At 42.6% G+C, this 23,453-nt stretch overlaps 1 protein-coding gene across 1 annotated transcript in view; it reads right to left on the bottom strand.

The window, feature by feature from the left end:
* Positions 1-23,453, bottom strand: part of exoc3l2b (exocyst complex component 3-like 2b) — a 60,871-nt gene that overhangs the window by 13,171 nt on the left and 24,247 nt on the right. The window contains 3 exon segments of the mRNA XM_079824024.1: positions 2,391-2,501; positions 2,503-2,632; positions 7,152-7,806. Coding sequence (XP_079680150.1) covers positions 2,391-2,501; positions 2,503-2,632; positions 7,152-7,806 — 896 coding nt within the window.

Raw genomic sequence — 23,453 nt, forward strand, 5'->3', positions numbered from 1 at the left:
TATACGTTTATATGCGATTAATGCTTTATGTATCATAGATATGTATATTACGATAGCTTGTTAAAATACGATCATAACTTATTTCCTTTGCGTTATATCTTGCAGCTTTAGTAATTACTTAAAGGTGCAGTGTGTAATATTTATGAGGATCTACTCACAGAGATGCAATATAATATACATAACTATGTTTTCAGTGGTGTATAAAGACCTTACATAATGAATCGTTATGTTTTTATTACCTTAGAATGAGCCATTTCTATCAACATACACCGCGGGTCCCCTTAGAGTGAAGTCGCCATTTTGCGCCGCCATGTTTCTACGGAAGACCTAAACGCAGGGCTGTACAGTGCGACTGTCTGTGCGATGAATATATTTACCCCAGTAGCACGCGTGCGATACAGTTTAGCATGGGTGACAGTTCGTTTGAGTGAAGGGAGAATTTGTTTTGTGCTCGTGTGAGGCTAATCTAGGGCTGCACGATTGACTGTAATTAAACCAAAATTGAGATTTGTCTTAGTGAAATTATGAAAATCTCACGTGAAACGGACTCGGGTGCGCATTTGTTCAGGAAGAAACGTAACCTGCATATGTGTTTTAGCGTATTACAATGTATTAAGTTCAATAAAACACATGTAAGGGATGATGGTGTTGATGATTTATCTTGGATACTAGTGTATTCGCGCATATGCGTGCAATCAGGGCAACAAATGAACTTCATGCGACGCACATACAGTAAACCCAAGAGTCATTTACCCAGCTGCGCATAATAGCACCAAATTAATAAAAACAATATATTTACTGCAGTGTGTTTTCTATCATTTCTCAGTGAGTACATAAGATAAAATAAGACAAAAATTATGACATTACAGTCACATTTTTTTTTTAATCATAATTTAATATTTTGGTAACACTTTACAATAAGGTTCATTAGTTAACATTAGTTAATTACACTAGTTAACATGAACTAATAATTAACTGCACTTATAAAGCATTTATTTATCTTTGTTAATGTTAATTTCAACATTTATTAATGCATTATTAAAATCTTGTTAACATTAGTTAATGCACTGTAAACTAACATGAACAAACCATGAACAGCTGTATCTATTTATATTAACTAACATTAACAAAGATTAACTAAAGCTGAACAGAGGTGTTGTTCATGGTTAGTTCATGTTAACTAATGCCTTAACTAATGTTAACTAATACAACCTTATTGTAAAGTGTTACCAATATTTTATTATAAAACCTTAGACCTTTCTAATGATTTATTTTTTCTGTGAAATATAATAATAATAATAATAATAATAATAATTGTTATTATTATTTTTATTCTTAAATATTTGTATTGTATAGCACTTTTTGCATTTTTCAGACGTTTTATACATGTGCTACAATTTTGTGGGCTGTGCTACAAAAGTTTCAACCTCTGTAGCACCAGTGCTATGTGCAAAAAAAGTTAACGTACAGCCCTGCCTAAACGGACAAACTGCTCTACGGAGCACTAGCTACTCTCTGCTGTCTCAGACGACGACATCTTTGTCCTGTGTCGGCCACCGTAGCTTCTACCTGTGCTTCGAAAGGGAGGGGTGAGCCATGGGCGATTGCAATTCGCAACCTCACCACTAGATGCCGCTAAAATTTACACAGTGCACCTTTAATTGTTGTTAACAGACATGTTACAGTGAGACGAAACGATGGCCACGTTTGCATCAAAGACGAGGCCTACAGAGTTGGCAGTGTATCGGTGTCCATTTTGATCAACTAACATCATGACAGATAATTTGGGTAATTTTGTGTCAAATCAACCAAATTTCGTAAACTTCCCCGGCTCAAATGTTTTATTTTGTTTATATTTTTTCTGAAGAAAGACAAGCATAAATAGTGATTAAAGACAAAATATTAAATTTCATAAATGTATATGTTCTGAGAGCGCGCGCGTATACTGAAATGAGTCGCTGCTTATTGAGCTTCAACGGTTTAAAATCACCTGTTTTTAAAACACAATGCCTAAAAACGCATTCAAACGATAAGCTTTCATGACTAGCAGCACGAACGTAACGTGAACGTAACCGCGATACAGACGATAGTCTAAAATCTCTACCGGTTGACAAATTTCTACCGGTTAATCGTGTCTACCGGTATATCGCCCACCCCTAGTACGTTTGAAACAATTGCATCCATAAGGAAACAATCAAACTATTAAGGCATTTGTGACATTAGGTATTCGACTAATGTCACTATTTTCAGGATGGGCTAAAGGATTATTAAAAGACCACACATTCATGGTGCTTAATGAGTGAAGGGAAAAATGTGTTGTCAAACTGACTCCTATTGTGTAGTGCTCAATGTAGACAGGAAAGCCGTGCGTTGACCCTGAAATGCCGCACTCTAATTGACCGTGCAGGTTGCAACGACCGGCCATCTCTTTGAGTGGACAGGATGTGCCGTTGTTGAAGCCACACAGAAAAGGCTCGAAGATACTCGGGGACGAGGTTTGAGGATTTCAGTTCTTACCCTGACTGAGTTGAGGCAGTCGAGCTCCAGTTTTTCCACCGTCTCTGTCGGCAGCAGTGGGCCGAGCTGCGAGAGGTTAATGGGTGTTGTTATGGTGACTGTTCCAAGGACATCTCTGCAGCAACAACAGGAAGAGCAAATCACAAACTGAGTCTGGACTTCACTCATAAGGAAACATTGAATTATGAAGGAACAGGAATGGGAAGGTACAAGAGTGGGTTTCACATCTCATATCAACCAGAAGCTATTTATAACAATCTGCTTTAGGTTTGCTGTAGTTGTGTGTGGCTTGACAACTGGATATGGTCAGTGCAACAATACACACTAGAAAACAGGCCATTGCTATTGTGAAATGCCACAGTATTTTCTTTGCAACATTCTTTGGTACATTACTGTTTCATTCAAAAAGTTGGGGTCAGTAAAATTTGATGATATTTTCGAAAGAAGTGTCTTCACACCAATACTCTAGAAAATCTTTCCTACACAAATCCTGGGTTGAGCCTTTTGGGTCATTTTTTTGGGGTTATTTTTCAGTGTTTGGGTAGTTTCTTGTGTTACCCAGATTCTGGGTCAGACATAACAACTCAGTGTTTGGGTAGTTTTGGTGTTACCCAGATTCTGGGTCAGACAAAACAACTCAGTGTTTGGGTAGTTTTGGTGTTACCCAGATTCTGGGTCAGACATAACAACTCAGTGCTTGGGTAGTTTTGGTGTTACCCAGATTCTGGGTCAGACATAACAACTCAGTGTTTGGGTAGTTTTTGTGTTACCCAGATTCTGGGTCAGACATAACAACTCAGTGTTTGGGTAGTTTTGGTGTTACCCAGATTCTGGGTCAGACAAAACAACTCAGTGTTTGGGTAGTTTTGGTGTTACCCAGATTCTGGGTCAGACATAACAACTCAGTGCTTGGGTAGTTTTGGTGTTACCCAGATTCTGGGTCAGACATAACAACTCAGTGCTTGGGTAGTTTTTGTGTTACCCAGATTCTGGGTCAGACATAACAACTCAGTGTTTGGGTAGTTTTGGTGTTACCCAGATTCTGGGTCAGATGTAACAACTCAGTGTTTGGGTAGTTTTTGTGTTACCCAGATTCTGGGTCAGATGTAACAACCCAGTGTTTGGGTAGTTTTTGTGTTACCCAGATTCTGGGTCAGACATAACAACTCAGTGTTTGGGTAGTTTTTGTGTTACCCAGATTCTGGGTCAGACATAACAACTCAGTGTTTGGGTAGTTTTGGTGTTACCCAGATTCTGGGTCAGACATAACAACTCAGTGTTTGGGTAGTTTTTGTGTTACCCAGATTCTGGGTCAGACGTAACAACTCAGTGCTTGGGTAGTTTTTGTGTTACCCAGATTCTGGGTCAGACGTAACAACCCAGTGTTTGGGTAGTTTTTGTGTTACCCAGATTCTGGGTCAGACGTAACAACTCAGTGTTTGGATAGTTTTTGTGTTACCCAGATTCTGGGTCAGACAAAACAACCCAGTGTTTGGGTAGTTTTTGTGTTACCCAGATTCTGGGTCGGATGTAACAACTCAGTGTTTGGGTAGTTTTTGTGTTACCCAGATTCTGGGTCAGATGTAACAACCCAGTGTTTGGATAGTTTTTGTGTTACCCAGATTCTGGGTCAGACAAAACAACTCAGTGTTTGGGTAGTTTTTGTGTTACCCAGATTCTGGGTCAGACGTAACAACCCAGTGTTTGGGTATTTTTTGTGTTACCCAGATTCTGGGTCAGACATAACAACCCAGTGTTTGGGTAGTTTTTGTGTTACCCAGATTCTGGGTCAGACGTAACAACTCAGTGTTTGGGTAGTTTTTGTGTTACCCAGATTCTGGGTCAGACGTAACAACTCAGTGTTTGGGTAGTTTTTGTGTTACCCAGATTCTGGGTCGGATGTAACAACTCAGTGTTTGGGTAGTTTTCGTGTTACCCAGATTCTGGGTCAGATATAACAACCCTGTGTTTGGGTTTTTGTGTTACCCAGTTCCTGGCTCAGATGTAACAAGCCAGTGTTTTGGTAGGTTTGTGTACATTTATTTTATCTATAACTTTGTTACTGTGCTGTATATCATTTAATTTTATGCAAAGCAACACAATAAGGGGCACAATATGAGTAACCTAAACGAGTGTCGCGTTGGTCTTTTCGCGTGATGGAAACACCTGATGCCTTGCCCTTGCATAAAATGTTATGATTTTATTCAAAAAGATGCAGAATATAAATACTTAGGATGTTGAAATATGTTCTCAGAACTGCACACTGATTGTTTATGGACAGGTTATGGAGTCAGTCATAGCTTATTTCGGCTACGAGTGAAACGCAGGGCGGCTGAACATGATACAATCGGTGGAAACGGGACAACAGAGAATGGTCGATTACACTTGAATTACTTCTAAATGTTTAATTTTTACTTCCAATAATTGTTAAACAATATTAAATGTATGCAATATGTATTAAAACTATATAAAATATGCTATACTGTAAATAAAGGAATTATCATGCAAGCCAGTGGTTGTGTGGAGTATTTTAAAAATATTTAGAGGATTTAAGTTAATCCGTAAACATTCATTCTTTTATGAAGTAAAGACAAATAAGTTAGTATTATAGAAAAACTAATTTAAAGTGGCAGACGAATAAACAGAACGATGTTGTGTGTTGGGGTGTAGACACTAATGTAATTATCGCGATAGCTATATTTATTGTTATCATTCTTGGTGTGAACGGGCCTTTATGCTCACCAAGGCTGCCTTTATTTGATCAAAAGTAACAGTAACAACAGTAATATTGTGAGATATTATTACAGTTCAAAACAAATGTGTTCTATTTTGTTTTAAATATATTTCTGTGATGGTCTTCAGTGTCACATGATCCTTCAGAAATTGTTCTAATGCTGATTTGCTGCTCAAGAAACATGATTATTTTTTCAGGATTCTTTGATGAATAAAAAGTTCAAAAGAACAGCCTCCCTTTGAAATAGAAATCTTTTGTAACATTAAAAATGTCTTTACTGTCACTTTTCATCAATTTAATAAATCCTTGCTGAATAAATTCCATTAATTAATTCCTTTAAGAAAAAAATCTCGCTGACCCCAAACTTTTTAATGGTAGCCTTCTTCCTCTAAAATGTTTCTCTAAAATAATTTTGTCTGTCAAAATCTGTTCACCCTAAAGTCATTTCAACTTTCAACAGAAGATTTTCTGTTTTCGGTGAAACACAAAAATAGACGTTTTGCATAATATCCCTGACAATAAACGTAAATGAGGATTGGGCCTGTCAAGCTCCAAAACATGACAAAAAATACTATAACAATAATATCTATAACTAAATATGCTAATTTCAAAGTCTTCTAAAGTCATATGAGAGGTTTGTATGAGGAACAGCTTGAAGTTTGAGTTGGCAAACAAAACTAAATCTTGGTTACACTTTATTCTAAGGTTACGGTTTAATCATATATGCAAGTACTGAGTATTAGTTGACAACATGTACTTACTATAGGGTTAGGGTAGGATTAGGGTTTGGTTGAGGGTTAGTTGCATGTAATTATGCATAATTCTGTTTTTACTATGGTAAGTACATGTAATATGTGTAACAAGGAAACTAAAATAAAGTGTTACCAAATAATTTGCATTTTGTCCAGTTGCAAGACGCATAAGAACTGATGCTGTCAAACCTGCCACATTCAGTAGATGTCATATGGACAACTTTTATAGCTCTTTTTTGGAGGTTCGGTTTGGTTTCATTTTATGGGAATAGGCTAAAATCCCTTTAAAGGGTTAGTTCACCCAAAAATGAAAATTCTGTCATTAATTACTCACCCTCATGTCGTTGGACACCCGTAAGACCTCCGTTCATATTCGGAACACAAATGAAGATATTTTAGTTGAAAGCTGATGGCTGAGAAAGGCTTCAGATAGGCCTCCATTGGCATTCAGTACATTTACACTTCCAAGACGCATAAAAGGCACTTAAAACGTTGTTACAAAGTCCATCTCACCACAGTGGCTCTACAATAATTTTACGATGCGACGACAATAGTTTTTGTGCGCAAAAAAAAATCAGAATAACACCTTTATCCAACTTGTTCTTGTCTTCCGTGTGTGCCTCCACGACGCATGCGCAAGAATATGACGCAGATCCGGCGTTCGGACACATGACCCAGAAGCGATTTGTTTACAAGCAGAGGAAGACGCGCGTGTCTAAGCTGTTGAATTCTACATTGATCGTGCTTTAGATCTCGGCGTAGTGCTCAAAATAGAGTTAAAGTGTGCATTTGATGGATTCCCGAACGCTGGCACTACGTCATATTCTCGCGCATGCGTCGTTTTTTGCGCACAAAAACTATTGTCGTCGCATCGTAAAATTATTGTAGAGCCACTGTGGTGAGATGGACTTTGTAACGACATTTTAAGTGCCTTTTATGGGTCTTGGGAGTCTAAATGTACTGAATGCCAATGGAGGCCTATCTGAAGCCTTTCTCAGCCATCAGCTTTCAACTAAAATATCTTCATTTGTGTTCCGAACGACATGAGGGTGAGTAATTAATGACAGAATTTTCATTTTTGGGTGAACTAACCCTTTAAGGAACTATCCCTTTGAGGACATAAACCTAGTCAAACTGCTGGTGTTTACCTATTGTAAATGTTGTAGAGCCAGTCTAGCATAGAGTATATGTCAATGATCTGCAGATCTCCATTGGTGATCGCCTGGAGTCGACGTGTAACTGCCTGGTGGTAGCTATGTGTGTACACTTGGAAGGAGTCATATTCCACCGGATACACAGACGCTACATTACGCCGAGCCGCTCCGAGGTCCTCCACCATACGGACTCTTAACTTATCCAGGTAGGCTGCTAGCTCGCCTGCCCGTGCTTCTTCGTGCCGGGGTAAGTTTGCATCAGCCAACTCGACTACCGCCTCCCTCCAGCGTTTCTTGAACTCCCTCGGCCGCGGGCCTCCTGGAGCGGCTCCTTCGCTCTGAGCCCAGTCCCGATCGGCTTGCTCCTCCTGCTGAAGCACCTGCACCACCAGGCCCAGGTTGGGTCCGGCGGTGGGGCAACGCAGAGCATCCCTTACCACGTCCCACAACTCTTTCTGCAGGGCCTCGTACAGCAGCTCCACATCTTTGGCTTTGCGCCGACTGCTGTCTTTGCTGCTGGGGCTGCTGAAATCCTCAGTGCCCCCTGCCGTAGGAGATTCGGCCTCCCTACACTCCTGCTCCAGCTCCAGAATGTGAGTGTCAGCCAAAAACAAATCTCTTTTTGTCACCAACTGCAGGATCTCCAATACTGACAAAACAGAAAAAAAGGTTATCCGTTAGTCACACAGCAGAAACCGAATACTACATTATTTTATTGTTTAATCACCCTCATGTTGTTCCTTAACCTGTACACTGTAAAAAAATAAAAAGGGTTTAGTTCTCGCTATAAACTAGTTGCTTATTTATTAGCATGCATATTACTAGGATATAGGGCCGTAACCACCATAGACATTGAGGGGGGACAAGTCCCCCTCCCAATAATTAGAAATGGCCAAATTGTCCCCCCCAATATTTGAAATTTTTGCACTGCTCTGCTGCACTTCATTATGCAGCGCTCTGTATGTTTGGATGACAAAAAGGTTTAAAAGTTAAATTTTTAGTCTGGTTTGCCTCAGTGGTCTAACAGCGCTCGTCAATGTCAAAATGATTGAGATGGCCAATCAAATCAAAGTAGGCGGGGTTTACGTTCTCTTTTGGCTCGTGCAGTCTTCACACAGACAAGCGCGTCAATCTATCGCTTAATGCCGTTGCGGAGAGAGACTCTATTCTTTTCGGCGAAATCACAAAACAAAATGCACACAAACGTGTCCATGCTCTTAATATACAATCATTGATGAACATCTTTGATTTTAATGAAGAAAAAAAAAAAACTATATGAGAGCGGATTATAACCCGGAACCTTTGACACAGTTTACAAAAATGCTACCCCCAGACCCACTAAGGAATTTGAATATATCAACAGCAGATCTATGTATTTATTCACTAATGCGAAGAATCTCGGGACTAATAATATATTTGACGCAAATTAATGCAAATATTGTTTGCAAATAGTCCCGAAAGGATTGTTTCCCAACTAGAAATAGACCTAGAATTTCGTTCACGGTTTTCTGTTTCTTTCTGCTTTATATAAAAAAATGTGTTACTTGCTGTTTCTTTGTCATTGTGAAATCAACTAGCAATTTGTGGGGAAAAACTTATTTCGCAGTGTATGCTAATATTTTCCATGATACTCACAAAAAAATGTATTTGCAAGGAAATTTCACTTTTGTTTTAAATCAAATATGGTGTCATGAACCAATAAGATTTCATGTTACTGATGTAAAAAAAAAAAAAAAAAACTTATTGTACACAGAGATAGTCAAAGATTTTTTTTTAAAAATTAAGTCTTGTGGGTTTAATCAGATTGCATTATTATATTATATAATATTATATTATATTCACAGCATTAAAGTAAATAATATATATTATATTATATACTAATACAGGGGTTTTCAAACTTTATGACGCCAAGGACCCCCAAATATGATGAACCTTATATGAGGGACCCCCTTCCTAAAATCCATCTATATATTTTTATGTATGGAAAAAACATTTAAACTGTTAGATAAATAGTAAGTGTGACATTACAAATGCAACATATTGTTTCCAAATTTAAATTGGCCATACTTAATGTTGGTTGTATAAACCTGAAGATGAATGTTCGGTAGACTTTATCCAATTTTCTTTTCTTTTTCAATTTAGTCTTTTTATTCTCTGAAATTTTCTGGGGACCCTTTAGAATCATCTGGAGGACCCCTGGGGGTCCCCGGACCCCAGTTTGAAAACCCCTGTACTAAATGAATACACCTTCGTCAATGTGGTATACTGATTCACAGCATATCTGGAGAAATGCTGATGTATTTTTTTCTTTCTAGAAGCACAGCTCGCATTTGTTTTGAAAAAATTTACTATGCGAGGTAGCCTAATTCTGTGATTTCTAGAACTGGGAAAAAAAATCATGTACATGAATAAAATATAACTCCATGGACATTTTTATTATTAATGTTTTTATTTTATTTTTTATCTTTTAAATAAGCCAAGACCTAAAATATTTTATTGGGGGGAAATGGTCCTTACCCAGCAAGCAATTTTGCATTTTAAAGACATCTAATAGCCGTCCAAACACAGCCCTGACGTCTAGGCTAAAACAAGGCAAAATGTAATAGACGTCTAACCAAAGAAATGAAACCAAACACCTTGTAATCTCTGTTGACTTTGCTTACATGATGGAATATCATACATTGTGCAAGTTATTTTGGCAAAAACAACATGTAACCAAATTCAGGGTTATTTTGGCTAGAAGTGGGTTACTCATAGCCGGACTATATCGGGTATTGAGTTAACAGAGACCGTGAAATGACAGCTATTGCTTGCTGGATAAACACTCAACCACGAAAAAGTTGTGGAGCCTTGGACTATAGTTGTGGACCATGAGGGCTGAGAACAACTGCTCTAAAACATCCACTGGAGTGGAGAAGATAGTGAATATGGGATCATTATCTAGGCCATCCAATACAATTCTTCAGAATTCCCCTATTAGTAAATTTCATACCATTAAAACTAAAACATAAATGCGGTATATCTTCCAGATGGTCTTAAGTACTGCCAATGCACTTTTAGCTGGCTATAGTTTTTAATGATCTCACTTGTGTTTCTTATGTGCAGCAGCACTTTTTTACATTCCTAAGAAAGCTTTGATGAAGCAGACGGGCTCTCATTGAGGTCAGTGCTCACACCCATCCTTCATAATTTCCATTTCTATCCTTTGGGATGAACACATTTACATGGGCTAACAACTTGGTCTGATTACTGGAGACAGGTTTTGGCAGGCTTCGAGAACAGTATGTCATTAACCAGTCCAAGGGAAAGTCAAGAGGTCACCAAGTTCACATACAGAAAGGACTTGCAAAGCTGGTCACCAGCATATGTTGTGTTACGGATGCAGGTGACCCGCATGTAATGTTCCCAAGAGGGTTCTTCAAACTCAAACTTATATGGTATATACTATACATTAGGTCAAACTTATATGGTATATACTATACATTAATAATAATAATTTTATTCAAATATTTATTTAAAATTATATATATATTTTTTCTAAATAATTATTGTATTTGAATTAATATATACATGTTAGGGATATTAGGGAAGAACAAAACACTGAACTTGGTTAAGGTATTAATCTGACAAAATTAGTTTGCAAAAAAAAAAAAGGCAAACTACAGCTCCATGTTTTATTATAAGAGAAGATTATTTGGCCAAGAATTATTTCAGCAAAATTTGGCATGTTTCATTGCATTATCAGAAAAAATAAACCACTCGACTCCAAACACAACTATGCAATATGTTTATAACATATTTTTCATAATATTTGAATAAAGGATGAAGATGTCATTTTTCACGCTTTCTTCTATTAAAGAGTTAGTTCACCCAAAAATGAAAATTCTGTCATCAATGTCGTTCCAAACCTGTAAGACTTTCTTTCATCTTCGGAACACAAATAAAGATCTTTTTGTTGAAATCTGAGAGCTTTCTGTCCCTCCATTGACAGCTACACAACTTCCAATTTTAGGCTTCAAAGTTCATAAAGAGATCATAAAGAGTTCATGAGGTTCATTCTCGTGTTACGCAGCACGTTTGAGCTTCCGCAAGAACCAATGAGGTTCATTCTCCTGTTACGCAGCACGTTTGAGCTTCTGCAAGAGCCAATGAGGTTCATTCTCCTGTTACGCAGCACGTTTGAACTTCTGCAAGAACCAATGAGGTTCATTCTCGTGTTACGCAGCACGTTTGAGTTCAGCAAGAGCCAATAAGGTTCATTCTCGTGTTACGCAGCACGTTTGAGCTTCTGCAAGAACCAATGAGGTTCATTCTCGTGTTACGCAGCACGTTCGAGCTTCCACAAGAACCAATGAGGTTCATTCTCGTGTTACGCAGCACGTTTGAGTTCAGCAAGAACCAATGAGGTTCATTCTCATGTTACGCAGCACGTTTGAGTTCAGCAAGAACCAATGAGGTTCATTCTCGTGTTTCGCAGCACGTTTGAGTTCAGCAAGAACCAATGAGGTTCATTCTCGTGTTACGCAGCACGTTTGAGCTTCTGCAAGAGCCAATGAGGTTCATTCTCGTGTTACGCAGCACGTTTGAGCTTCTGCAAGAGCCAATGAGGTTCATTCTCGTGTTACGCAGCACGTTTGAGCTTCTGCAAGAGCCAATGAGGTTCATTCTCATGTTACGCAGCACGTTTGAGCTTCTGCAAGAACCAATGAGGTTCATTCTCATGTTACGCAGCACGTTTGAGCTTCTGCAAGAGCCAATGAGGTTCATTCTCATGTTACGCAGCACGTTTGAGTTCAGCAAGAACCAATGAGGTTCATTCTCGTGTTACGCAGCACGTTTGAGTTCAGCAAGAACCAATGAGGTTCATTCTCGTGTTACGCAGCACGTTTGAGCTTCAGCAAGAGCCAATGAGGTTCATTCTCCTGTTACGCAGCACGTTTGAGCTTCCGCAAGAGCCAATGAGGTTCATTCTCGTGTTACGCAGCACGTTTGAGTTCAGCAAGAGCCAATAAGGTTCATTCTCGTGTTACGCAGCACGTTTGAGCTTCTGCAAGAACCAATGAGGTTCATTCTCGTGTTACGCAGCACGTTCGAGCTTCCGCAAGAACCAATGAGGTTCATTCTCGTGTTACGCAGCACGTTTGAGTTCAGCAAGAACCAATGAGGTTCATTCTCATGTTACGCAGCACGTTTGAGTTCAGCAAGAACCAATGAGGTTCATTCTCGTGTTTCGCAGCACGTTTGAGTTCAGCAAGAACCAATGAGGTTCATTCTCGTGTTACGCAGCACGTTTGAGCTTCTGCAAGAGCCAATGAGGTTCATTCTCATGTTACGCAGCACGTTTGAGCTTCTGCAAGAACCAATGAGGTTCATTCTCATGTTACGCAGCACGTTTGAGCTTCTGCAAGAGCCAATGAGGTTCATTCTCATGTTACGCAGCACGTTTGAGTTCAGCAAGAACCAATGAGGTTCATTCTCGTGTTACGCAGCACGTTTGAGCTTCTGCAAGAGCCAATGAGGTTCATTCTCATGTTACGCAGCACGTTTGAGCTTCTGCAAGAACCAATGAGGTTCATTCTCATGTTACGCAGCACGTTTGAGCTTCTGCAAGAGCCAATGAGGTTCATTCTCGTGTTACGCAGCACGTTTGAGTTCAGCAAGAACCAATGAGGTTCATTCTCGTGTTACGCAGCACGTTTGAGCTTCTGCAAGAGCCAATGAGGTTCATTCTCATGTTACGCAGCACGTTTGAGTTCAGCAAGAACCAATGAGGTTCATTCTCGTGTTACGCAGCACGTTTGAGTTCAGCAAGAACCAATGAGGTTCATTCTCGTGTTACGCAGCACGTTTGAGCTTCCGCAAGAACCAATAAGGTTCATTCTCCTGTTACGCAGCACGTTTGAGCTTCTGCAAGAGCCAATGAGGTTCATTCTCCTGTTACGCAGCACGTTTGAACTTCTGCAAGAACCAATGAGGTTCATTCTCGTGTTACGCAGCACATTTGAGTTCAGCAAGAGCCAATAAGGTTCATTCTCGTGTTACGCAGCACGTTTGAGCTTCTGCAAGAACCAATGAGGTTCATTCTCGTGTTACGCAGCACGTTCGAGCTTCCGCAAGAACCAATGAGGTTCATTCTCGTGTTACGCAGCACGTTTGAGTTCAGCAAGAACCAATGAGGTTCATTCTCATGTTACGCAGCACGTTTGAGTTCAGCAAGAACCAATGAGGTTCATTCTCGTGTTTCGCAGCACGTTTGAGTTCAGCAAGAACCAATGAGGTTCATTCTCGTGTTACGCAGCACGTTTGAGCTTCTGCAAGAGCCAATGAGGTTCATTCTCATGTTACGCAGCACGTTTGAGCTTCTGCAAGAACCAATGAGGTTCATTCTCATGTTACGCAGCACGTTTGAGCTTCTGCAAGAGCCAATGAGGTTCATTCTCATGTTACGCAGCACGTTTGAGTTCAGCAAGAACCAATGAGGTTCATTCTCGTGTTACGCAGCACGTTTGAGTTCAGCAAGAACCAATGAGGTTCATTCTCGTGTTACGCAGCACGTTTGAGCTTCAGCAAGAGCCAATGAGGTTCATTCTCCTGTTACGCAGCACGTTTGAGCTTCCGCAAGAGCCAATGAGGTTCATTCTCCTGTTACGCAGCACGTTTGAGCTTCTGCAAGAGCCAATGAGGTTCATTCTCCTGTTACGCAGCACGTTTGAACTTCTGCAAGAACCAATGAGGTTCATTCTCGTGTTACGCAGCACGTTTGAGTTCAGCAAGAGCCAATAAGGTTCATTCTCGTGTTACGCAGCACGTTTGAGCTTCTGCAAGAACCAATGAGGTTCATTCTCGTGTTACGCAGCACGTTCGAGCTTCCGCAAGAACCAATGAGGTTCATTCTCATGTTACGCAGCACGTTTGAGTTCAGCAAGAACCAATGAGGTTCATTCTCGTGTTTCGCAGCACGTTTGAGTTCAGCAAGAACCAATGAGGTTCATTCTCGTGTTACGCAGCACGTTTGAGCTTCTGCAAGAGCCAATGAGGTTCATTCTCATGTTACGCAGCACGTTTGAGCTTCTGCAAGAAACAATGAGGTTCATTCTCATGTTACGCAGCACGTTTGAGCTTCTGCAAGAGCCAATGAGGTTCATTCTCATGTTACGCAGCACGTTTGAGTTCAGCAAGAACCAATGAGGTTCATTCTCGTGTTACGCAGCACGTTTGAGTTCAGCAAGAACCAATGAGGTTCATTCTCGTGTTACGCAGCACGTTTGAGCTTCTGCAAGAGCCAATGAGGTTCATTCTCGTGTTACGCAGCACGTTTGAGCTTCCGCAAGAACCAATGAGGTTCATTCTCGTGTTACGCAGCACGTTTGAGCTTCTGCAAGAGCCAATGAGGTTCATTCTCGTGTTACGCAGCACGTTTGAGCTTCCGCAAGAACCAATGAGGTTCATTCTCGTGTTACGCAGCACGTTTGAGCTTCCTCAAGAGCCAATGAGGTTCATTCTCGTGTTACGCAGCACGTTTGAGCTTCCGCAAGAACCAATGAGGTTCATTCTCGTGTTACGCAGCACGTTTGAGCTCCCTCAAGAACCAATGAGGTTCATTCTCCTGTTACGCAGCACGTTTGAGCTTTTGCAAGAGCCAATGAGGTTCATTCTCGTGTTACGCAGCACGTTTGAGCTCCCTCAAGAACCAATGAGGTTCATTCTCGTGTAACGCAGCACGTTTGAGCTTTTGCAAGAGCCAATGAGGTTCATTCTCGTGTAACGCAGCACGTTTGAGCTTTTGCAAGAGCCAATGAGGTTCATTCTCGTGTTACGCAGCACGTTTGAGCTCCCTCAAGAACCAATGAGGTTCATTCTCCTGTTACGCAGCACGTTTGAGCTTTTGCAAGAGCCAATGAGGTTCATTCTCGTGTTACGCAGCACGTTTGAGCTCCTGCAAGAGCCAATGAGGTTCATTCTCATGTTACGCAGCACGTTTGAGCTTCTGCAAGAGCCAATGAGGTTCATTCTCGTGTTACGCAGCACGTTTGAGCTTCTGCAAGAGCCAATGAGGTTCATTCTCGTGTTACGCAGCACGTTTGAGCTTCCGCAAGAAACAATGAGGTTCATTCTCTTGTTACGCAGCACGTTTGAGCTTCCGCAAGAACCAATGAGGTTCATTCTCGTGTTACGCAGCACGTTTGAGCTTCCGCAAGAACCAATGAGGTTCATTCTCATGTTACGCAGCACGTTTGAGCTTCCGCAAGAACCAATGAGGTTCATTCTCGTGTTACGCAGCACGTTTGAGCTTCCGCAAGAACCAATGAGGTTCATTCTCGTGTTACGCAGCACGTTTGAGCTTCCGCAAGAGCCAATGAGGTTCATTCTCGTGTTACGCAGCACGTTTGAGCTTCCGCAAGAACCAATGAGGTTCATTCTCGTGTTACGCAGCACGTTTGAGCTTCTGCAAGAGCCAATGAGGTTCATTCTCATGTTACGCAGCACGTTTGAGCTTCTGCAAGAACCAATGAGGTTCATTCTCATGTTACGCAGCACGTTTGAGCTTCTGCAAGAGCCAATGAGGTTCATTCTCATGTTACGCAGCACGTTTGAGTTCAGCAAGAACCAATGAGGTTCATTCTCGTGTTACGCAGCACGTTTGAGTTCAGCAAGAACCAATGAGGTTCATTCTCGTGTTACGCAGCACGTTTGAGCTTCAGCAAGAGCCAATGAGGTTCATTCTCCTGTTACGCAGCACGTTTGAGCTTCCGCAAGAGCCAATGAGGTTCATTCTCGTGTTACGCAGCACGTTTGAGTTCAGCAAGAGCCAATAAGGTTCATTCTCGTGTTACGCAGCACGTTTGAGCTTCTGCAAGAACCAATGAGGTTCATTCTCGTGTTACGCAGCACGTTCGAGCTTCCGCAAGAACCAATGAGGTTCATTCTCGTGTTACGCAGCACGTTTGAGTTCAGCAAGAACCAATGAGGTTCATTCTCATGTTACGCAGCACGTTTGAGTTCAGCAAGAACCAATGAGGTTCATTCTCGTGTTTCGCAGCACGTTTGAGTTCAGCAAGAACCAATGAGGTTCATTCTCGTGTTACGCAGCACGTTTGAGCTTCTGCAAGAGCCAATGAGGTTCATTCTCATGTTACGCAGCACGTTTGAGCTTCTGCAAGAACCAATGAGGTTCATTCTCATGTTACGCAGCACGTTTGAGCTTCTGCAAGAGCCAATGAGGTTCATTCTCATGTTACGCAGCACGTTTGAGTTCAGCAAGAACCAATGAGGTTCATTCTCGTGTTACGCAGCACGTTTGAGTTCAGCAAGAACCAATGAGGTTCATTCTCGTGTTACGCAGCACGTTTGAGCTTCTGCAAGAGCCAATGAGGTTCATTCTCATGTTACGCAGCACGTTTGAGTTCAGCAAGAACCAATGAGGTTCATTCTCGTGTTACGCAGCACGTTTGAGTTCAGCAAGAACCAATGAGGTTCATTCTCGTGTTACGCAGCACGTTTGAGCTTCCGCAAGAACCAATAAGGTTCATTCTCCTGTTACGCAGCACGTTTGAGCTTCTGCAAGAGCCAATGAGGTTCATTCTCCTGTTACGCAGCACGTTTGAACTTCTGCAAGAACCAATGAGGTTCATTCTCGTGTTACGCAGCACATTTGAGTTCAGCAAGAGCCAATAAGGTTCATTCTCGTGTTACGCAGCACGTTTGAGCTTCTGCAAGAACCAATGAGGTTCATTCTCGTGTTACGCAGCACGTTCGAGCTTCCGCAAGAACCAATGAGGTTCATTCTCGTGTTACGCAGCACGTTTGAGTTCAGCAAGAACCAATGAGGTTCATTCTCATGTTACGCAGCACGTTTGAGTTCAGCAAGAACCAATGAGGTTCATTCTCGTGTTTCGCAGCACGTTTGAGTTCAGCAAGAACCAATGAGGTTCATTCTCGTGTTACGCAGCACGTTTGAGCTTCTGCAAGAGCCAATGAGGTTCATTCTCATGTTACGCAGCACGTTTGAGCTTCTGCAAGAACCAATGAGGTTCATTCTCATGTTACGCAGCACGTTTGAGCTTCTGCAAGAGCCAATGAGGTTCATTCTCATGTTACGCAGCACGTTTGAGTTCAGCAAGAACCAATGAGGTTCATTCTCGTGTTACGCAGCACGTTTGAGTTCAGCAAGAACCAATGAGGTTCATTCTCGTGTTACGCAGCACGTTTGAGCTTCAGCAAGAGCCAATGAGGTTCATTCTCCTGTTACGCAGCACGTTTGAGCTTCCACAAGAACCAATGAGGTTCATTCTCGTGTTACGCAGCACGTTTGAGCTTCCACAAGAACCAATGAGGTTCATTCTCGTGTTACGCAGCACGTTTGAGCTTCTGCAAGAGCCAATGAGGTTCATTCTCGTGTTACGCAGCACGTTTGAGCTTCTGCAAGAACCAATGAGGTTCATTCTCATGTTACGCAGCACGTTTGAGCTTCTGCAAGAGCCAATGAGGTTCATTCTCATGTTACGCAGCACGTTTGAGTTCAGCAAGAACCAATGAGGTTCATTCTCGTGTTACGCAGCACGTTTGAGTTCAGCAAGAACCAATGAGGTTCATTCTCGTGTTACGCAGCACGTTTGAGCTTCAGCAAGAGCCAATGAGGTTCATTCTCCTGTTACGCAGCACGTTTGAGCTTCCGCAAGAGCCAATGAGGTTCATTCTCCTGTTACGCAGCACGTTTGAGCTTCTGCAAGAGCCAATGAGGTTCATTCTCCTGTTACGCAGCACGTTTGAACTTCTGCAAGAACCAATGAGGTTCATTCTCGTGTTACGCAGCACGTTTGAGTTCAGCAAGAGCCAATAAGGTTCATTCTCGTGTTACGCAGCACGTTTGAGCTTCTGCAAGAACCAATGAGGTTCATTCTCGTGTTACGCAGCACGTTCGAGCTTCCGCAAGAACCAATGAGGTTCATTCTCATGTTACGCAGCACGTTTGAGTTCAGCAAGAACCAATGAGGTTCATTCTCGTGTTTCGCAGCACGTTTGAGTTCAGCAAGAACCAATGAGGTTCATTCTCCTGTTACGCAGCACGTTTGAGCTTTTGCAAGAGCCAATGAGGTTCATTCTCGTGTTACGCAGCACGTTTGAGCTCCCTCAAGAACCAATGAGGTTCATTCTCGTGTAACGCAGCACGTTTGAGCTTTTGCAAGAGCCAATGAGGTTCATTCTCGTGTAACGCAGCACGTTTGAGCTTTTGCAAGAGCCAATGAGGTTCATTCTCGTGTTACGCAGCACGTTTGAGCTCCCTCAAGAACCAATGAGGTTCATTCTCGTGTTACGCAGCACGTTTGAGCTTCTGCAAGAGCCAATGAGGTTCATTCTCGTGTTACGCAGCACGTTTGAGCTTCCGCAAGAAACAATGAGGTTCATTCTCTTGTTACGCAGCACGTTTGAGCTTCCGCAAGAACCAATGAGGTTCATTCTCGTGTTACGCAGCACGTTTGAGCTTCCGCAAGAACCAATGAGGTTCATTCTCATGTTACGCAGCACGTTTGAGCTTCCGCAAGAACCAATGAGGTTCATTCTCGTGTTACGCAGCACGTTTGAGCTTCCGCAAGAACCAATGAGGTTCATTCTCGTGTTACGCAGCACGTTTGAGCTTCCGCAAGAGCCAATGAGGTTCATTCTCGTGTTACGCAGCACGTTTGAGCTTCCGCAAGAACCAATGAGGTTCATTCTCGTGTTACGCAGCACGTTTGAGCTTCCGCAAGAACCAATGAGGTTCATTCTCGTGTTACGCAGCACGTTTGAGCTTCAGCAAGAACCAATGAGGTTCATTCTCGTGTTACGCAGCACGTTTGAGCTTCTGCAAGAGCCAATGAGGTTCATTCTCGTGTTAGGCAGCACGTTTGAGCTTCTGCAAGAGCCAATGAGGTTCATTCTCGTGTTACGCAGCACGTTTGAGCTTCTGCAAGAGCCAATGAGGTTCATTCTCGTGTTACGCAGCACGTTTGAGCTTCTGCAAGAGCCAATGAGGTTCATTCTCGTGTTACGCAGCACGTTTGAGCTTCCGCAAGAACCAATGAGGTTCATTCTCATGTTACGCAGCACGTTTGAGCTTCCGCAAGAACCAATGAGGTTCATTCTCGTGTTACGCAGCACGTTTGAGCTTCCGCAAGAACCAATGAGGTTCATTCTCGTGTTACGCAGCACGTTTGAGCTTCAGCAAGAACCAATGAGGTTCATTCTCGTGTTACGCAGCACATTTGAGCTTCAGCAAGAACCAATGAGGTTCATTCTCGTGTTACGCAGCACGTTTGAGCATCAGCAAGAACCAATGAGGTTCATTCACGTGTTACGCAGCACGTTTGAGCTTCCACAAGAACCAATGAGGTTCATTCTCGTGTTACGCAGCACGTTTGAGCTTCCACAAGAACCAATGAGGTTCATTCTCGTGTTACGCAGCACGTTTGAGCTTCTGCAAGAGCCAATGAGGTTCATTCTCGTGTTACGCAGCACGTTTGAGCTTCTGCAAGAACCAATGAGGTTCATTCTCATGTTACGCAGCACGTTTGAGCTTCTGCAAGAGCCAATGAGGTTCATTCTCATGTTACGCAGCACGTTTGAGTTCAGCAAGAACCAATGAGGTTCATTCTCGTGTTACGCAGCACGTTTGAGTTCAGCAAGAACCAATGAGGTTCATTCTCGTGTTACGCAGCACGTTTGAGCTTCAGCAAGAGCCAATGAGGTTCATTCTCCTGTTACGCAGCACGTTTGAGCTTCCGCAAGAGCCAATGAGGTTCATTCTCCTGTTACGCAGCACGTTTGAGCTTCTGCAAGAGCCAATGAGGTTCATTCTCCTGTTACGCAGCACGTTTGAACTTCTGCAAGAACCAATGAGGTTCATTCTCGTGTTACGCAGCACGTTTGAGTTCAGCAAGAGCCAATAAGGTTCATTCTCGTGTTACGCAGCACGTTTGAGCTTCTGCAAGAACCAATGAGGTTCATTCTCGTGTTACGCAGCACGTTCGAGCTTCCGCAAGAACCAATGAGGTTCATTCTCATGTTACGCAGCACGTTTGAGTTCAGCAAGAACCAATGAGGTTCATTCTCGTGTTTCGCAGCACGTTTGAGTTCAGCAAGAGCCAATGAGGTTCATTCTCATGTTACGCAGCACGTTTGAGTTCAGCAAGAACCAATGAGGTTCATTCTCGTGTTACGCAGCACGTTTGAGTTCAGCAAGAACCAATGAGGTTCATTCTCGTGTTACGCAGCACGTTTGAGCTTCAGCAAGAGCCAATGAGGTTCATTCTCCTGTTACGCAGCACGTTTGAGCTTCCGCAAGAGCCAATGAGGTTCATTCTCCTGTTACGCAGCACGTTTGAGCTTCTGCAAGAGCCAATGAGGTTCATTCTCCTGTTACGCAGCACGTTTGAACTTCTGCAAGAACCAATGAGGTTCATTCTCGTGTTACGCAGCACGTTTGAGTTCAGCAAGAGCCAATAAGGTTCATTCTCGTGTTACGCAACACGTTTGAGCTTCTGCAAGAACCAATGAGGTTCATTCTCGTGTTACGCAGCACGTTCGAGCTTCCGCAAGAACCAATGAGGTTCATTCTCATGTTACGCAGCACGTTTGAGTTCAGCAAGAACCAATGAGGTTCATTCTCGTGTTTCGCAGCACGTTTGAGTTCAGCAAGAACCAATATGAGGTTCATTCTCGTGTTACGCAGCACGTTTGAGCTTCTGCAAGAGCCAATGAGGTTCATTCTCATGTTACGCAGCACGTTTGAGCTTCTGCAAGAAACAATGAGGTTCATTCTCATGTTACGCAGCACGTTTGAGCTTCTGCAAGAGCCAATGAGGTTCATTCTCATGTTACGCAGCACGTTTGAGTTCAGCAAGAACCAATGAGGTTCATTCTCGTGTTACGCAGCACGTTTGAGTTCAGCAAGAACCAATGAGGTTCATTCTCGTGTTACGCAGCACGTTTGAGCTTCTGCAAGAGCCAATGAGGTTCATTCTCGTGTTACGCAGCACGTTTGAGCTTCCGCAAGAACCAATGAGGTTCATTCTCGTGTTACGCAGCACGTTTGAGCTTCTGCAAGAGCCAATGAGGTTCATTCTCGTGTTACGCAGCACGTTTGAGCTTCCGCAAGAACCAATGAGGTTCATTCTCGTGTTACGCAGCACGTTTGAGCTTCCTCAAGAGCCAATGAGGTTCATTCTCGTGTTACGCAGCACGTTTGAGCTTCCGCAAGAACCAATGAGGTTCATTCTCGTGTTACGCAGCACGTTTGAGCTCCCTCAAGAACCAATGAGGTTCATTCTCCTGTTACGCAGCACGTTTGAGCTTTTGCAAGAGCCAATGAGGTTCATTCTCGTGTTACGCAGCACGTTTGAGCTCCCTCAAGAACCAATGAGGTTCATTCTCGTGTAACGCAGCACGTTTGAGCTTTTGCAAGAGCCAATGAGGTTCATTCTCGTGTAACGCAGCACGTTTGAGCTTTTGCAAGAGCCAATGAGGTTCATTCTCGTGTTACGCAGCACGTTTGAGCTCCCTCAAGAACCAATGAGGTTCATTCTCCTGTTACGCAGCACGTTTGAGCTTTTGCAAGAGCCAATGAGGTTCATTCTCGTGTTACGCAGCACGTTTGAGCTCCTGCAAGAGCCAATGAGGTTCATTCTCATGTTACGCAGCACGTTTGAGCTTCTGCAAGAGCCAATGAGGTTCATTCTCGTGTTACGCAGCACGTTTGAGCTTCTGCAAGAGCCAATGAGGTTCATTCTCGTGTTACGCAGCACGTTTGAGCTTCCGCAAGAAACAATGAGGTTCATTCTCTTGTTACGCAGCACGTTTGAGCTTCCGCAAGAACCAATGAGGTTCATTCTCGTGTTACGCAGCACGTTTGAGCTTCCGCAAGAACCAATGAGGTTCATTCTCATGTTACGCAGCACGTTTGAGCTTCCGCAAGAACCAATGAGGTTCATTCTCGTGTTACGCAGCACGTTTGAGCTTCCGCAAGAACCAATGAGGTTCATTCTCGTGTTACGCAGCACGTTTGAGCTTCCGCAAGAGCCAATGAGGTTCATTCTCGTGTTACGCAGCACGTTTGAGCTTCCGCAAGAACCAATGAGGTTCATTCTCGTGTTACGCAGCACGTTTGAGCTTCCGCAAGAACCAATGAGGTTCATTCTCGTGTTACGCAGCACGTTTGAGCTTCAGCAAGAACCAATGAGGTTCATTCTCGTGTTACGCAGCACGTTTGAGCTTCTGCAAGAGCCAATGAGGTTCATTCTCGTGTTAGGCAGCACGTTTGAGCTTCTGCAAGAGCCAATGAGGTTCATTCTCGTGTTACGCAGCACGTTTGAGCTTCTGCAAGAGCCAATGAGGTTCATTCTCGTGTTACGCAGCACGTTTGAGCTTCTGCAAGAGCCAATGAGGTTCATTCTCGTGTTAGGCAGCACGTTTGAGCTTCCGCAAGAACCAATGAGGTTCATTCTCATGTTACGCAGCACGTTTGAGCTTCCGCAAGAACCAATGAGGTTCATTCTCGTGTTACGCAGCACGTTTGAGCTTCCGCAAGAACCAATGAGGTTCATTCTCGTGTTACGCAGCACGTTTGAGCTTCAGCAAGAACCAATGAGGTTCATTCTCGTGTTACGCAGCACATTTGAGCTTCAGCAAGAACCAATGAGGTTCATTCTCGTGTTACGCAGCACGTTTGAGCATCAGCAAGAACCAATGAGGTTCATTCACGTGTTACGCAGCACGTTTGAGCTTCCACAAGAACCAATGAGGTTCATTCTCGTGTTACGCAGCACGTTTGAGCTTCCACAAGAACCAATGAGGTTCATTCTCGTGTTACGCAGCACGTTTGAGCTTCTGCAAGAGCCAATGAGGTTCATTCTCGTGTTACGCAGCACGTTTGAGCTTCTGCAAGAGCCAATGAGGTTTGTTCTCACGCATCAAGCAAGTACGGTTGATCTTCTGTTTACGTTGGCTGATCAATGTTTATATGTGAATGAAAGCCTAAATTCAATCTGTTCATCATATAAAGCGATCGTGTTTCTTCAGAAAATTTGGCCTAAACCGCTCAATTCATATGGATTAGTTTTATGATCTCTTTATGAACTTTTTGAAGCATCAAATTGGTAGTTGCGTTGACTCAATGGAGGGACAGAAATTGTATTAAAAATATCTCAATTTACGAAGATGAACCAAAGTCTTACAAGTTTGGAATGACATGAGGGTGAGTAAATGATGACAGAATTTTCATTTTTGGTTGAACTAACCCTTTAAGCTTGCTTTCTGACAATT

Source organism: Gobio gobio (assembly GCF_949357685.1).
Source record: "Gobio gobio genome assembly, chromosome: 8".
Classification (NCBI taxonomy): domain Eukaryota; kingdom Metazoa; phylum Chordata; class Actinopteri; order Cypriniformes; family Gobionidae; genus Gobio; species Gobio gobio.